Raw genomic sequence first — 18,108 nt, forward strand, 5'->3', positions numbered from 1 at the left:
AGGTTCAAGTTCTAGGGCTTCTTTTAGCCCCAGGCTCAACCTGTTCCTCAATTCACTGGCTCTAGAAGGGAAAAGCAGTCACATCATATTGAGAACACTGACAGATAGTTACCCAGTCTTTAAGAGGGTCTTTACTTGACACAGGGAAGTCAGATGGCTCCTGCCATGTCCCCACCCCAGCCAGCCGTAGATTTGGAATGCATTGTGTTCTCAAGCGAATTCTCTTCTGTCATTACCACTACTTCACTGCCAACCTCCCACCTGAGCAATGAGGAGCTCCCATTTGGATAGGGAAAATTCTCCAGAAAGAGTAGTAGCTACAAGTCGTTGAGAGCCAACACTCACTGCAGCTGGGGGACAAGTCCACAAGCCTTGTAATTATTTGTATTATACACAACTGTGGATTATCAGTGATGCCAACAATAATGTATTGAGTATCTGAAAGAGAATCACATCATGGCTTTTGAATACAAGAAATTAAAAGTGTTTTTGAGGAGACAATGTACATACACATTTGAAACAGTCCAAGAATAGAAGACAAAATCTGATTAAGTGACAGAATATACAGTACAGTTATACATCCTAGGAGAGAACAGAAAGCTTGAGTTCAGTGAGTATACACTGATTCCAGAATTTTAATAGCGCAATGTGTTTCAGGCTTGGCATTGAAAAAGATAAGCCTTGAATAGACAGAGAGGAGGGTATTGTCAAGTGACAACATAAAGGTTCGAAGATGATCATTACCTTAAATAGAGAAGGATTCTGTTGATGGAAACTTCATTAGCTGTAGCTGGTGGCCGACATCTTGAGGTAAAATGAACCAGATTGAGAAGATTTTGAGTATCTTCTTCTTCCCAGTCTTTCTAAATGCCCCTTTGTTCATTTACTTTTAGGGGACTTTTTAAAAAGAGCCCTGAACAGAAATTTTTGTTAAGGTTCTAAAAATCATAACTTTCAAACCCTTTGTAATTATTCAACTATTTGTTTATAACTATTCAAGTTATTGTAACTCTTTGCATAGATTAATTTAAATTTTACCAGTTAAGGCAAAATTTTGGATTTGTTTCCAAGTTCTTTAATTACTATCTTATAAGAAGTGAGATCATGCTTTTTTTTTTTTTTAAAGGCCATATATGCTGCCATTAAATAAAACGATGCTGCAGTCAGACAATCTTTGGCACAAATCTTAGAGATGTGACCAATAGAAAATTACTTGACCTTTTTGAGACTCAGTTTTATTATCTGTGAAAAGGGGATATTTCTACATATCTGACAGGGTTTGTGTGAAGTTTAGACATAATACATGTAAAATGCTTAATAAAGGGGATATTTATTACGTTCTCAATAGATGAGAATAGGTACTCAAATGGGAGCTTTCATATCGTGACCATCATCATATTTGACATATACATGAAAAGCAATGTGGTTAGCAGTCCTCTGGAGCAGGACTGACTGGGTTCAAATCTGGACTCTGGCACTTATCTAAGGTGACTTTGGGTATGTCCCTATTCTCTCTGTGCCTGAAAATGGAGCTAATGTAATGCTTGCCTCATAGAGTTGCTCTGAGGATGAATGAGTTGATACATATAAAGAACTTAGTACCACACCTGGCTCGTGGGAAATACTTTATATATGTTAGCTGTTATTATTTTCTAGAAATTTGAGGGCCAAAGTTAGACATGCGAAAATTTGTTTAAACAACAAGGACTTACTGTATAGCACAGGGAACTATATTCAATATCTTGTAATAACCTATAATGGAAGAGAATCTGAGAAAGAATATATATGTATAACTGAATCACTTTGCTGTACACCTGAAACTAACACACCGTTGTAAATCAACTATACTTAAATATAAAAAAGCAATTGTTTAAAGATAGTTGTTTAAAGACATCTTGGTCCCTCCGAAGTTGGTTTGGGAATAAATAGTTATTGTTACATTATTGTTAGGACAATGCTAACTTTGAAAAACATGTCTACTTTTGCCGGTACTTTAGCCACTTCCTCTGTCTCATTGGAGGAAAGTCAACAATGGCCTTTACCAAGAAAGCAACTGAGAAGCGGCATAACCCGGTGCAAAGCATCTGTAGAAAAATCCAAGCCATCCAAAAGAGAGAAGAGAGTACACGTCCCATCCAACAGATTATCAAATACCAATCTAGCAGGTTTGACAGTCCACAGACTAACCCCAAGAAAGACTTTGAAGAGGTACTGAAGAAAATGACGACTGCTCCCATTCCTCTGCCCTACCCTCGCTCCTCAAGTCCTGAGAAAGTTGGTGCCTTTACTTCACGTCCTCAACGAGTGTCTCCAAGAACCCCACCCATCTCTCATCTCAGCTCTCCCGAGAATGCAACAAACTCTCTTATCCTCACAAGTTCGGAAAACATCGCCAGGCCTAGATCACAGAGCTCCCAGAATTACACATCTTTGATACCGCAGATCAGAAAAAGGGAACTCTTCTCTAACAAGGATTTGAAAGACTGTTGTAGTAAAAATGATATTAGTGCCTTAACACTTGACTTTGATTCCACCTCTAATCAGAACTCTGAATTTTTTACTCGTCAGGATTCAGTGGTGAAAAAATTATCTCTGAATGAAGAGGGTAAATATTCATCTTTTAATATTTGTTCTTCCGATAAAGCCTTGAGCATATCACTATGAGAATACCTGAACTAAAATGAAATACCAGTGTACATTATCGAAACTTGGAGGGAAGCATCCATCTTTCCCTTAAAATTGTTTTTTCCTCTCTTAAAAAACTCTTATATGTGAAATATAAGTATTTTCTATGCTTTCAATTATAAACTTGGTAGAAATTCTAGATTGTATTTACAATCATAATCATTGGCATTTCTCTACTGACCTGAAAACAAACTTTCTCCTGGGCAAATTAGAATGTTGTGATGGGAATACATAGATACAGGGGAGCTAAAATTCATATAGTTCCAACATGCCTTGCTGAAAACTACCATTTTAGCATTTTGTGTGTGTGTGAGAGTAAAACATGTAAGAAAATGTAGAGCCAATAAAGTAGACCAGGGGAGAATGTAAATTTTGGAGGCCAATTTCAATGAAATTTTGGAATTCTATTTAGGGGATTGCCTACAGAGTCCCATATATGATAGGCCCTGAAAAACAAAACAATGTAAAATGGCACATTTTCTGTAGAGCTAGTCTTTACGTTCCCTCTATTTTTCCTTAAAATATTTCTATTTGTGCTACACTATTTGCTTTTTCACAGAGTGCTTCTAACATTACAGGGCAGTAAAGCTCATTTCCCTCTTCTTCATCTCTCCTTTTATTCTACCTTTATAAAACTTATAAGGAAAGGAAAATGACTAATCAGAGACCCTTCAAGACCACTTTCTCTGCTTGATCTATTCAAGTTAAGTAACCAGTATTGTGGACTGCTCTTTATTTAAATATGTTTTCTTTGTTAAAATTAAAACAAAAAAAATTAGCAATTAAGCATATTAGCACAGAAAAGCATCTGGACATGCAAACTTTTTCTTCTACTAGGGTGGAAACAAGGAACGGATGATGGCAAGGAAGATGTAACCTATAGCAATAATGGGACCTGTGAAGAGGAGTTGCTTACAAGTATTTTTAATGCATGTGACACCAAATGCAGAGGTCAGTCGAAAATTATTCTGCTCAGATGTTCGGTGGTACTCATCAAGTCATTGTACTTTCTATTGCGAGAGAAAGGGAAATGGTTTATGTGTGGTGCTCTGTGTATCTGTGTCTACACATGTGGTGGGTGCAACCTAATTTGGGAGGAAGGGTGGCTGTCTAGATGTTGGTTAATTTCTTTGTCCCTGTTTTGCATATTTTACCAGTGTCTTGAATGATTTTATTGAGCTTATCAACTGATTTACCAGCTGCAATCATTGACTGGAACTACTTACCTCTCATAGTTGTTGCCTCACAAGAAGTGTATACTTCATACGTATAAAACTGCTACACAAATTTAGCTCAAATTTTTGAGTTAATTTTAGATTTTCACTTCTGTTTTTCTTAGAGATGTGTTCTTTTTAAAATTTCCGCAAGTAATTTTTAGCATGGAAATGGCTCGTGACCAATGTAATAAAATTAATAATATATAGAAAAGAAGAGAAAAAAACTCATCAGTAATCCTGTTTCCCTGAGTAAGCATTGTTAATGATTTGTTGTATAACCTTCCACAAATTCCTTGGTCAATATGGTTTTGTTTTATTTGGATTAAAACTTTTTTATTATAGAACATTAATTACAAACGTATACAGGAGTAAAGAGGTATAACCCTTATATATGTGTCATAAATAATGATGTCTCATTTCTAGCCCCACCCACTTTCCTCTCCTCCACTCTGGATTAGTTTGAAACAAATCCAAGACATCATATTATTTCACCTGTAAATATTTCAGTACGTTCAAAAGATAAAGACTGATTTCAGACACAACTATGCAATGTCATTTTTATGACTAAAAAGGTGACATAATTTCTTAATATCAAATATCTTATCAGCATTTGTTTTCTCATTTGTGTGAGAAATTTATTTTTTCTTAAACAGTTTATTTGTTCAAATCAATATCCAAGAAAAGTTTGTTCATTGTTATTGGTCGTCTAGCTTATCTCTATGTTCCCTTCCTATTCTCTCTTTTTTGTATTTTAAGTTATTTGTTAATGAAACTGGTTCTTTTATCTCATAGTTTCCCCCAGTCTGAATTTTGGTGATTGTGTGGTCGTAGAAACACAACCTGTTTCTTTGTCCCCTACATTTAGAGGTTTGATCAGATAAAAGTTCTGTATCTTTTTTTGGCAAGATTCCGCCTAGACGGTGTATATGTTTTTATCAGAAGACAAAACTATTTGAGGATGAAGGCCTAGGTTTATTCTTTCATTAGGTGTTGCTAAAGGTGATAGTCTATTATTCCTTCCTATTTTATCAGCTGGAATATCTATAAAAAGAAACTCTACCCTGCCTAGCAACTATTTGGCTCTGGCTGAGTCTTGTTTCCCAAAGGAAAGGCAGGATAAAAGCTTGATTGTGCTTCTGTGATTGAGAGTAAATTGCAGATATTGTGCCTTTTTACCCCTAAGTACATCAGTGTGTATTTCCTACAAAGAAGGACATTTGCATGAACACAGAATGATTGTCAAAATTAGAATATTTAACCTTGATACAATATTATTATCTAATTTAAAAGTCAATATTCAAATTTTGTCAATTTTCCCAATAATATTCTTTATAGATTTTTTGTTTCCATGTGCAGGATCGAATTCAGTTGTCACATCTCTTTAGTCTCCTTAAATCTGGAGGAGTTCCTCCATTTCTTGTCTTTTATGACCTTGAAATTTTTGAAGAGTATATGCCAGTTACTTTGTAGAACATCTGATATTTCCTCTTGATTATTCAGGTTATACATTTTTGCAGGCACACTATGGAAGTGATGTTATGTTCTTCTCCGTACAACATATCAGGATTTTTAACTTTGATCACTTGATTAGTGTGGTGTCTGCCAAATATCCCTATTGTAAAGTTACTATTTTTCCTTTATAATGTCTATAAAAAATCAGTCAGTCGATCTAAGAAAGAAATGGAAAATTTTATTCGAGGCAAATTGAGGATTATAACTCAGGAACAGCCTTTCAGAAAGCTCTGAGAACTGTTCTGCCTGTTAAAGGTCAAAGCACGTTTTGAGACAGAGGGCTGTACATTAAACGACATATTATTGACAGTCTACACAATGCAGATCTAAGCATACAAAGCGAGTAGTGGCTCATGGGTCATCGTGGCTCCTTACAAGATTAGGAAGGAAGGTTATGTCCTGAGCATTTGTCTTGCTGATGCTAGGAGAATGTTGCCCTTTATGGTTGAGCAGGTATTTCTGCTGACGGGGATGTTTGGGATGCGTAAGGTAGATACACAGTGCACAGTAGAGGGGAGAGAGGAGGCCAAAGAGCAGAGAAACTATTTTATGGTTAAATTTTCCTTGACTTGCCTTAGAATATGAATTTTTATTTCATCAGTAATTAATAAATAATTTATGGGAAGATACTTTGAATCTATGTAAACATCCTGTTCCTCATCAAACTTTCACTCACTAGTTTTAGCATCTGTGATATTATGATTTATTATAAGTAGTATATATTTGGTCTTTGTCCCATTTTTGGCACAGAGCTCCTAAAACCATTAGAATTTTGTAAGTTATGAGAGCAATAAAGGTGCTTTTTTTACGTTAATGAAATGACTTTTGGACCCCACCTTAGGATGAGGGCTAGTTGCCAGTGGAGCCAATCATGTGATTAGGTGGTTGGAACTTTCAGTCCCACTCCCCAGACCTCCAGGGAGGGGAGAGGGGATGGAGATTGAGTTTCATCACCAATGGCCAATGATCTAATCAATCATGCCTATGTAACGAAGCCACCATAAAAACCCAAAAGGAGAGGTTTCGAAAGCTTCCACGTGGAGATTTGGAAAGTGTGGCATGCTGGGCAGAGCACAGAAGCTCCATGCCCTTTCCCCATACCTTGCCCTATACATCTCTTCCATCTGGCTGTTCCTGAGTTATATCCTTGTATAATAAACTGGTGATATAGTAAGTAAAAAATTTCTTTGAGTTCTGTGAGTTGCTCTAGCAAATTAATGGAACACAAAGAGGAGTCATGGGAACCTCCAATCTATAGCTGGTCCATCAGAAGCACGGGTGACAACCCGGCCTTGCATTGGTGTCTACAGGGGGTGGGGTCAGTTTTGTAAGACTGAGCCATTAACCTGTGGCTCTGACACTATCACCACATAGATAGTGTCAGAATTGGGTTGAATTGTGGAACACCCAGTGTCTTGAGAATTGCTTGGAAGTGTGTATGTTGTGGGGCGGGGCAGGGGGAGGGGGAAGAACCCTACACATTGGAATTGGTGATCAGAAACATAGCATCTATTGATATTTCTTGCCTAAATCAATCCTTACCATTGTGGTTGCCAAATAGAAAATTTTCAATTTCCAATATTCTTTCTATATTTTTTACTTGTCAATCTATCATCAGGGTTTTACCATTTCTCTAGTTAAATTTATTAATATCACTATGAATTTCTGGATTCTTCTTAATTCAATATATATAATCTGTTACTATCATTATTTATTTTGATGCTCAAATTGTCCCAGAGTTGGCCGGCAAGATATTCTTTAAGCTGGCTCCTGTGTCTGTTTGCGTTGTCCCCATCTTTCTTTGAGCATCTCATTACTTCCTGGAGCAACCAGGTGTCCCAGGTACTAACACTTTTGAGACATCCCCATCCTTTTTAATAGCTTCCTTCTTTTCCCTAGTATTATAAAAGTCTTTAGGCTTATCTCGTACATTTCCTGCCCCAACCTGGAATCAGTTATTTCTTCAAGGATCCATGGTTCCTTTTAATGGGAAATAATATATAGAGACCACAATCTGGGGACAGGGGATGGTGGTTGTTTCTAGGCATTTTCAGTGGGCAGACCTAAGAAGTACTTAAAAATTTTGAAGATATATTGCATTATGAGTTCATAGTCTTCCTTCTAAAGCAAATTCAGGACTATAGGGTTTTTACTCATCTCATACTCTGTATGCCCTTTTTCAACCACAGAAAATCTTGGTTCTCAATGACACCAGTATAAATGTTCCTTTGCTTTATTCTACAGTACATGCACAATGGTTTCAGATGAGCAGTACCCAAACTACTTATGTTGTTTACTGTTGCTGAATTACCACAAATTTGGTGGCTTGAAACAACACACATTTACTACCTCACAATTTCTGTGAATTGGGAATTCACACATGGTTTACATGGGTTCTCTGTTAAGGAACTCACTCATAAGGCTGCAATCAAGATGTTGGCCAGGGTAGCTGCCTCATCTGTGGCTCGACTGGGGAATGAGCTGCTTTAGGTGGCAGAATTTAGTTTCTTGCAGTTGTAGCACTGAGGGCTTCAGAGTCTTGCTGCTGTCAGCTGGACAGTTTCTTACTAGTTGGACCTCTAAACATAGGTAGTCCATAATATGGCATAATATTTGCCTCTTCAAAGCCCACAAGGGAATGACTCCAGGAAGATAGGCACTGTGATCTTATGTAACTTAATCATGCAATTATATACACATAATCCTGTCTCCTTTGCCATATTCTACTGGTTAGAAGCAAGTCCCAGGTCATGCCCACACTCGAGGGAGGAGACTACACAGGGGTGTAAACATTAGGAGGCAGGGATCATAAAGGGGCACCCTGGAGACTGTCCACCTCACCACCACAATGGTTTAAGGCTTGTTTTTGGTCATTCTTTTCTCCTTAAGCTATATACAACAAGTTCCCTAAGTATGTATGGGAATGTTCCCAGACTCGCTTTATAATCTGCTTTTTCTCACTGAAAAATTTTGAGTACTTGTCTGGGTCAACAAATTTGCTTTATATACTGTACTTTTGGGGGATGTAACATAATATATTTAAACAATATGTCTCAATTGGATATTTTTTTTCTCTATTATAAACAGCACCATAATGATCCATAATGAACATTCTCATAACAAAACACTTGCCTATACTCTTAATTATATTGGTAGGATGAATGGGACTTATTTATTCCCCAAAAGCCTCTCTGTTTGGACAGAAGTTAAGGAACTATTTCCCTGAAGAAAATAAGGAAGCTCCACTGAAGGGAGATGGGAGATGTATTAGAAACTGAACCAATGGGTGTGTGTGTGTGTGTGTGTGTGCGCATGTGTAATGTACATAAAGAGATTTGTTGTAAAGAATTGACTCACGTGATTATGGAAGCAGACAAGTTCTAAGATCTGCAGGGTGAGTGAGCAAGCTGGAGACCTGGAGAGCTGATGATGGTTTAGTCCCAGTCAGCGTCCAAAGACCTGAGAAGCAGGAGAGAACCTGTCCAGAGGTCGACAGGCTGAAAAATGAGAAGGAGCTGATATTTTTGTTTGAGTCCAAAGTCAGGAAAAAAGACAAGTCCCGGTTCAAAGGCAGTCATGCAGGAAGAATTCTCTCTCACTTGGGGAAGGGTCTGCCTTTTTGTTCTATTCAGGCCCACACACATTAGGAAGGGCAGTCTGTGTTACTTAGTCTACCAGTTTAAATGTTGATCTCATTCAAAAACACCCTGACAGAAGCAACCGAATAATGTTTGACCAAATATCTGGGCACTCCATGGCCCCGTTAAGTTGACACACTACAAAACCATCACAGAAGACCTTTCGAGTTGAGGTATATGATACAGGTTCCAGAGTTTTAGTGGAGGAAAATGAGATATAGGTATTCTTTTTGACTCTCCAACTCTACTGCAAACAGGAATAAAAATCATCTCTCTAAATAATTATTAATAATTTTATTTCCATTTCTTCCTGTCACAGCTAAATGACCTTTTCCATTAAATTAATACTCTTTAAAGTTGTTCAGTCTCCTTTACAACTCTCCCCTCCTTCTAATTATGTACTGGACTTATTCTATATATATATCAGGGTCTCTGCTTACCTCCTGGGGGAAGAATCTTCATTTCTGCATCTACCCTATCAACCTTCTACTTCCTTTTCCTTCTCCCCTTCAAGCAGCTAGCCCAAGTCAGGACTTAGTTAAAAGACGTGTCTTATGCTTCAAGAAGATTGGTGTGTTAATAACTAACATAGTCTGTTTGACTTTAATTTCTGAATGTGATAGTAAGACTGTGTCTAAGAATGACTTTTCTACCCCTCCCCCCAAATAAAAGTCAGACCACTTACTGGAGGCTGAAATTTCATCTAGGGCAGAGGAAACCCTTCCTTCACTGAATGTTTTTTAAGAAAAGAATGGGAGACAAAAATAAAGTGGCATTTTGATCACTTCCCACAAGTGATTATTGAATGCATATGTCGTTCTTATTTAGATCTCACAACACCTCTGTGTAGTAGGCATCGTCTCACAGACAAGGACACTGAGGCTCAGAGAGGTTGAGTGATTTTCCCAGAGCCACACAGCTGATACAGTCCAGAGCCAAGATTTGACCCTAGTCTGTTAGACTCCAACCCAAGGCCAGTGCTCTTTTTACTCTGTGATACCAACTCAGCAGTACTGTGAGGGTTATAAGGCACGTTTAGGTTCCCAAGGGACCTAAAAGAGTTAAGTGCCTCACTTTTAAAAAATAATCTTTCCCCACCTTTTAAAACTAACTTGGCTTTCTTCTTCCTAAGGCTCAGTCAGAGTTACCAAAGTAATAGATTACCTGAGACAAACAACTAGTCAAGGTTCTGAAGATGGTAGCCTTGAGGAGCTGTGGAACATGCTCGATCCTGAGAAGAGAGACATGCATGTGAATCTGGAAACCTTCCAGGCCATCATGAGAGAATGGATAGCTCACTGCAGAAACAAATGGTAATCATCGTCCCAGCAGGACATGTTTTCACGTCCTGTTTTAACAATTGCTTACAATGAATGCTAATCACTGTTTTCTGCACTGATGGAAATACTGCAATCTGGTGCTTCTCACACTTGAGCATGCACTGGACTCACCTAAATGATATTATACCTGATTGTTGGTTATCTCCACCATGATTGAGTAGGTCTGGTGTTAAGCCTGATAATTTGCATTTCTAGCATGTTTCCAGGTGACACTGATACTGATGGGGGGAGTTGGTTGGGGGGGTGATGGGCACACTTTGAGAACCTATTATATTAATTATGATAACATTCATTTATTGTGATTAGGGGCAGCACATATTATTACATTCTTCTGGCATAGGAGTCAAGCAAATTATTGGTACTGACCACCAAGTCACCAAATGCATTTAAATTCAGCGTGAACTCCCTTTTAAGGTCAGTGGGGAGATGTAGTCAGTGAGTGTAATTTAGAAGCCTAGAATATAGGGAGGCTAAAAGGAAAAGGAAAGGATGGTGAAGCTGAAAAAAGGAGAAGGAGAATGGTACCCATGAGATCAGGTGCCCTGGGCGGATACTGGAGAAACATCATCTTATTTCACAGGAAGCCTAATCCTTTGGCTTTTTTTTTTTTTTTTAAATGAAATGAGGTTAAGGATTTTTTTTTTTTTTTAAGACAATCAGATGTTATTTATTTATTTATTCATGGCTGTGTTGGGTCTTCGTTTCTGTGCGAGGGCTTTCTCTAGTTGTGGCCAGCGGGGGCCACTCTTCATCGCGGTGCGCGGGCCTCTCACTATCGCGGCCTCTCTTGTTGCGGAGCACAGGCTCCAGACGCGCAGGCTCAGTAGTTGTGGCTCACGGGCCCAGTTGCTCCGCGGCATGTGGGATCCTCCCAGACCAGGGCTCGAACCCGTGTCCCCTGCATTGGCAGGCGGATTCTCAACCACTGCGCCACGAGGAAAGCCCAATCCTTTGGCTTTTACTCAGCCACCAATCTCCAGCTACCAGCTGATATGTACTAGGGGTTTTCTTAAAGAATGCTTTAAGCCCAAACGGTGGCAAAACTTGCTAGATTTCATGCGGGGTTAGGATGTATATGTTTCAGGAAGGGGGACCCGTTCCGAGGCCTGAGAGTGGGCTCTTGTCTAACACTCAGAAATGAATTGTCCAAGGAGACACATGTGCTGACAAAGCAAGAGACTTAATTGGGAAGCGGTGCCCAGGTGGAGAGCAGCAGGGTAAGGGAACCCAGGGCTACTGCTCTGCCACGTGGCTCGCAGTCTCGGGTTTTGTGGTAATGGGGTTACTTTCCGGGTTGTCTCTGACCCATCATTCTGACTCAGGGTCCTCCCTGGTGGCGTGCGTATCCCTCTGCCAAGATGGATTCCAGCGTGCGGGTTTCTGGGAGGTTGGCAGGACATATAGTCTCTTCCTTCCTCTTTTTGGCTCCTCCCAAATTCTCCTGGTTAGTTTTCTGAGGTAGCACTGTGTTTGTTTGTTTTTTGGCTGTGTTGGGTTTTTCGTTGCTGCACACGGGCTCTCTCTAGTTGCGGCGAGCAGGGGCTACTCTTCGTTGCAGTGCGCGGGCTTCTCATTGTAGCGGCTTCTCTTGTTGCGGAGCACAGGCTCTAGGCGTGCAGGCTTCAGTAGTTGTGGCTCATGGGCTCTAGAGCGCAGGCTCAGTAATTGTAGCTCACGGGCCCAGCTGCTCCGCGGCATGTGGGATCTTCCCGGACCAGGGCTCGAACCCGTGTCCCCTGCATTGGCAGGTGGATTCTTAACCACTGCGCCACCAGGGAAGCCCAGTACTGTGTTCTTTATCGGGACCTCCTGTTGTGAGACAATTCATGCAAGTGGTTATCATCATGCCTGGCCAAGGCAGGCGGTTTTGGTCAATGGTTTCCTAATATATAATGACTTAAAAAATGTGACTGAGATGTTGTTTGCTATACATGAGTTAATTGTGAAGGCAAGATAAATATATATAAAAATATCTAATCCTACTAGTAATCAAAGAAATGCAAATAAAGAGAACATATCATTTTTGCCTATCGGGTTAACAAAGATTTAGAAGACTGACTCTATCCCATGTTATCAGGGCAGGTGGAGAAATAGGCCCTCTCAGACTTTGTTGGTAATAGTGTACGTTGGCACAGTTTTTCACGGGCAATTTAGGAATGTGTATCAAACCCTTAAAAATATGTAATGTGGTCAAATAATATAACTTCAGGAAAAATAACCAATCATATACTCTCTCTATATATGCAGAATGTTGTTTATGATAGTGATAAGTAGAAGCAATGTAAATATTTAAAAGCAGATATTTGGACAAATGACTTACAATACTTCCATACCAATTAGAATCCTAATTAGTCACTCAAAATTATAATTAGATAAATATTTGACAAGAGAAATATTCATATGTATTTATTTCAAACAATCGGCCATAGATCTGTATACGTAGTATGATCCCTTATTTGTCAAGAAATAAAAATATGCGCAGAAAAGCTGGGAGGAATATACTCCGAAATGATTATCTCTGTATGATGATCTTAAGTTTGTGTCCTCTTTTCTTATGAATTTTCTATTCTTACTAAAATATTTAGGTTTGTGTAATAAAAATATCAATAATTCATTTATAAAGTGGAGTGAGGGCTAAAGAGAAAACTTATTTTTATAACAAATATAAAGGAAAAGAAAAAACATGGGAGATATAAATACGAAATATAAGAACAGGGACTCAGAAATGGCGATGGATGTAGATCTAGGAATAGTAAGAGTGATGTCTGAGTTATTCTGCTCAGTCATCTTCTGACAGACATCTCACATTGAAATGCAACGGGATGTAAGTACAAATTTAGTGGCTTTCGTAGCTGCTCCAGAGAGATAATCTAAGGGTTTGGCATTTAGAAAGATTAAGTGACAAAGCTGAAATCATAGTATAAAGACTCTTGGAAAAGAAATGGTTGAAATTTTAATATGTTTATTTTGGGGTTTAGAGCTAGCATTGGTGTCCTGGATAGAGGCCTGTGAAGAGGGTTCCCCAAATTTCAAGTGTGAAATGTTCCAAAGTACAGTTAGTCTAGGTTCAACTTGGTTTTTCATGAGAAAGAGAAAAGAACACCATCAGTGTATCCCAAAGTACTAGTTGTTCGTGTCTTTTCTTTCCCAATTCTTTAAGGCCCAAGGTCTTGCTACCTCTACAAGTGTCCACTTATCCCTTTAAACTGCATCAACTTCCTGACGCACTGAGACCTCCCATCCCCTAAGCACAGCTGCTGTACATCGACACCTACCTATTTCTGTGCGCACGTTTTCTTTTCATGTTAGATTAAAAGTTTATGGAAGGTGGAGGTACGCCTTATGTTTCTTTTCTATGACCGTATTTAAGCACAGTGTTGGGTTCCAAGTAGTTGCTGAATGAATAGACGGTTTTAAAATTCAGAAAGAAAGACCTGAATAAGAAAGTACAGAGCACATCTGAAAAATTAGCTAAGCTTTGGTTTGGCAAAGAATCCTAGCTCATTGGTTTTGTTTTTTGGTTACAGGGAAGGAGTGAATAATGGATCAAGCAACAGAATGGGTAATTCTGCTTTGGAACAGGACAGCATAAAATCAGGTGGAGCAAGTATGAATGTGTTTCTTTGGGATTGTTCTGCCACTTTCTTGTGGTTTGGAGAAATGGATTTTTCATAAACCTCTCTTACATGTGTTTCAGTTAAGATGACCACAGATATAACAGATGCTGTATCACGGAGCTTTGAGGCTTTGGGTGGAGACATGTTTAAAGGAGTCTTGTAAGCATTCTTACTTACAATGCTTTCTTAAGTGCCTCAAGTTTTCTTATTTATTTTCTTATTTATTTCATAGATTTATGTATTTTATTTACAATAAAGTCACTTAGCTCTTCTTGTGTGTGTGTGGTAGGGCTCACATAATTTATTTTTAACTTTTACCTATTCTATCCCAATTGCATTAGAAGTAGTTTCACTAGGAACACAAATTATGGAAGATTAGTATGACATAAATTAACATTTTCTCACTCATGAAACGCTTCTCCTTCTTTGACTTCATGTGTTTTCCATGGAAAACAAATTCCATTTGAAGTAGAATTATGACATTGACCTTAAGCTCTTCGGGGGATTACTTTTAAAGCACTTCTTTAATAGATACTTTTAGATATGAATGAGAAAAGCTGTTTTCTGCTAAATGTGAGTTTTAGATATTAAGGGGAGGTGACTCTGTCCTTCCTTATTATTATTATTATTATTTTTGCCCCACCACACGGCATGTGGCATGTGGGATCTTAGTTCCCAGACCAGGGATCGAACCCACGCCCGCTGCATTGGATGCACAGAGTCTTAACCACTGGACCTGTCCTTGCTTATTTTATCTTTGCCACTTCAGGTTTATCCATGCAAAAATGGTGGAGTAGGACCCATGTAGCCAACCTGTGCTAAACTCTAAGAAAATATGGCAAAGAGGAAGAGAAGGCCTGGGACTCCATGAAACACACAGTCCTGACTCTCACAGCGTTTATGATCAAATGTCAGGGGCAAGAGTGACACCCACAAACATTAACAAGCTGTAGAAAATTATAGGAAAGATGAGTACTAAATTGTGAGCTTCAGGCTACAATTATAAGACTCTAGGAATTGTTTCCTAGTTAAAGGCCTATTCAAACCTGCCAAGATTCCTGACTGAAAGAGTACAGTGTCAGTTTATTTCAGGACTTTCCATAACCCGGGCAGAAATAGGAACTCTTCAGTGTAGACAGAGGCAGATGTTGGGAGCAAAGTGGAAAGGAAGAAATAAAAGCTGTAGAAGTTGACTTCACAAGTGGCAGATGCTAAATATCTGGGAATTTTGGAAAAATCTTTGATGCTATTGTAATAAGTACTTGAATAAATACTGTGTAAATAAACTACACTTATGAGGATGAATGAAGATAAAGTAGAAAATCTCACAGGAATATTTAAGCCTGTTTGGGCTTAACCATTCGCCTTACTTTGATAGGAAGGGATTAGAGATGTTGAAGATTATTCTCATTCATTCTTTCACCTGCAGAGAGGTGCCTGATTTGATTACCTGTGTAGCAGACCTGCATTTCAACAAGCAGAAATTGGAGGAGGAAAATAATAAGCTTAAATTGGCATTAGAAAGCTTGGAAGACGCAAACAGCCAGTTATCAGAGGACTGTACTGAACTGCGCCTTCAGATAAAAAGGTGAGCCGTGATGGGGTTACTGTGTGCTGGGAGCTTTCAGTTCTTTTTCCTTTTTTAAAAAAATAAATCTGTTTCTTATTGAGATATAATTCACATAGCAGAAAATTCACCCTTTTAAGGTATACAATTAATTCAGTGGTTTTTCGTATATTCACAAGGTTGTACAGCCATCACCATGATTTAATCCCAGAATATTTTCATCACTCCAAAAAGAAATCCCATACTGATTAGCAGTCACTCTCCATTTCCCCCTCCTCTCAGCCTCTGGCAACCACTAATCTACTTTCTATCTCTCTGGATTTGCCTGTTCTGGGCATTTTCATATACATGGAATCATACAGTATGTGACCTTTGTGTCTCACTTCTTTCACTTAGCGTCACATTTCCAAAGCTCATCCATGTTGTAGCATATATCACTGCTTCATTCCTTTTTTATGGCTGCATAATATTCCATTGTATGGATATACCTCAGTTAGGACACTTGGTTTATTTCCACCTTTTGACTCTTATGAATAGTACTGCTATGAACATTTGTGTACAAGTTTTTATGTGGACATACGTTTTCAGTTCTCTTGGGTGTATACCTAGGAGTGGAATTGCTGGGTAGTAACCTATACTTAGCATTGTGAGGAACTGCCAAACTGTTTTCCAAAGCAGCTGCACTATTTTACTTTCCCACCAGTAAGGTTCGTTAGTTCTTTTCTAGCGATAATGTTCTCTATGTCATTCAATCTCTGTGTAAGACCAGTATGCCTAAGGGTCAAGCGTGAATCCATCCCAACAGTCTGTGGTTCGGTAGAACTCTTACGCTATGCAAAGTCCCATGCTAAGTATTCTGAGAGATACATTGATGAGTCATGTTTAAAATGTACCCTCAGGGTACCTGTAGCCTAGAAGGATGATAAGAAATTTCATGACCTTAGCTTAAGATAGAAAGGGATAATGGACCTTGGAGACATACCAGATAAAGTGTCAGACACTGGTAAAATAGGTTGCTGGGAGATGCTTGAGCATCAGGAAACAAGCAACATGGCTCTCACAAAGTATGCGTGTACAGATGTTGTAGGTCTAAAATTCTGAACAGAGAAGTTCTAAGTTAACTTGAAAAGACAGTAAAGCATTCTGACCATGAACTCTTACCCTCATAATTTTTGACCAGCCTCCAAACCAATCTATAAAATTAAAAAAAATATATGCTAACCTCAAGCTCTCTCCATTCCATAATTGGCTTATTTATTATTTATTTGAAATATAATAATTCAAAGTTTCTTTAAAAAAGCAAGCAAAGTATGCTTTGGGTGAGTGTGCCAGACAGGGCTTTTGGTTGTAAGCACTAGAAGCTGACCCTGGTTACTAGAAGCTGACTCTGGTTAAGTTAAGCAGAGGAGACCTGTCTTAGAAGGGAATTAGGTACCTTGCAGGATGGACAGAAAGGCTAGAGAATCTGGGTGGACAGCGGGAATGCCAGTGTCTACAGAATTAAGCCTCCTCTTTTCTACACCCCCCCCCCCGATTCCCCCCCCCACAATCCTTCAGGATGAGCTTGTTTCCTGTCGGTGCTCACAGCCTATTTTTGATATTGTGCTGTTGTCCCATCATGGTATAATTTGCCTTCTGTGTTAATGTGTCCTCGTTAATGGGAGGAACCGTGTCTTATTTATCCTGGTTGCCCCGGCGCTTAGTAGAATGTCTGCCGTAGAAGAGCAATCCCTTCCTTCCAGTTGCCTGCAAACCAGAAATCTCTGTCTCCTTTTACTTCCTCAGACTTCACTTCTACATCAAATAGCAAGTCCTGTTAATTTACCCACGTTATCTCTCGCAGATAGATTTACTTCCTTCCATTCCCATAGCTGCCGCTTAGTTTAAGTCAACATCTCCTTTCACCTGGGTCACTGCAGCAGCCTCCTGGTTCGGTTCCCTGCCTTTTCCAAAGCTTGTGCCACCCCAGCAGGCAGGTTCCTCCTAACTGCCAGTCTGACCACATCATGCCCCTGCTTTAACCACTTCAATGCATTCCTTTCGCATTCAGGGTAAAATCCAAAGTCCTTCATCTGGTTTGCAAACCCCTTCACGATGGGGCCTCTGATGCCTTGTCTCTACCTCCCATTTTCCCCTCTGTGCTCCAGCAATATCGGACTGCTTGCAGCCCCTCAATGAGCTTCTGTTCTCCACCCCTCTGTCCCCCTCCCCCTCCTCCTTCTCATTATCTAAGCTATCTTCCTTTTACAGTGTCTACAGAACTTGGGTTCACTCCAGCCTTGGTTCTTATTATACTGTAAGAGCAATTATGATTGTCTGTTTACCTTACTAGACTATAAATTCCAGGAGGGCAGAGTTCTTATGATCGGGTTCATCTTTATCTTATTCAATGCCTATTAGAATGAACGGCATGGAGTCGGAGCTCAATAAATATTGGTTGAACGATCAATGTAATTTCTTAGTAAGGAAAAAATTATACCTTCTTCAAGACCCTGCTCAGAAAACAGTTTATAATCTTTTGGGAGTACAAAT

General features: G+C 39.2%; 1 protein-coding gene across 1 annotated transcript in view; it reads left to right on the forward strand.

The window, feature by feature from the left end:
- The first annotated feature begins 2,031 nt into the window (after window positions 1-2,031).
- IRAG2 (inositol 1,4,5-triphosphate receptor associated 2) overlaps window positions 2,032-18,108 on the forward strand; it is a 91,427-nt gene continuing 75,350 nt past the window's right edge. Inside the window, exons 1-6 of the mRNA XM_068560049.1 lie at window positions 2,032-2,605; window positions 3,523-3,636; window positions 10,185-10,365; window positions 13,920-13,999; window positions 14,090-14,168; window positions 15,439-15,597. Coding sequence (XP_068416150.1) covers window positions 2,032-2,605; window positions 3,523-3,636; window positions 10,185-10,365; window positions 13,920-13,999; window positions 14,090-14,168; window positions 15,439-15,597 — 1,187 coding nt within the window. The remainder of the gene's footprint in view (window positions 2,606-3,522; window positions 3,637-10,184; window positions 10,366-13,919; window positions 14,000-14,089; window positions 14,169-15,438; window positions 15,598-18,108) is intronic.

This window comes from Eschrichtius robustus, chromosome 13, assembly GCF_028021215.1.
Source record: "Eschrichtius robustus isolate mEscRob2 chromosome 13, mEscRob2.pri, whole genome shotgun sequence".
Classification (NCBI taxonomy): domain Eukaryota; kingdom Metazoa; phylum Chordata; class Mammalia; order Artiodactyla; family Eschrichtiidae; genus Eschrichtius; species Eschrichtius robustus.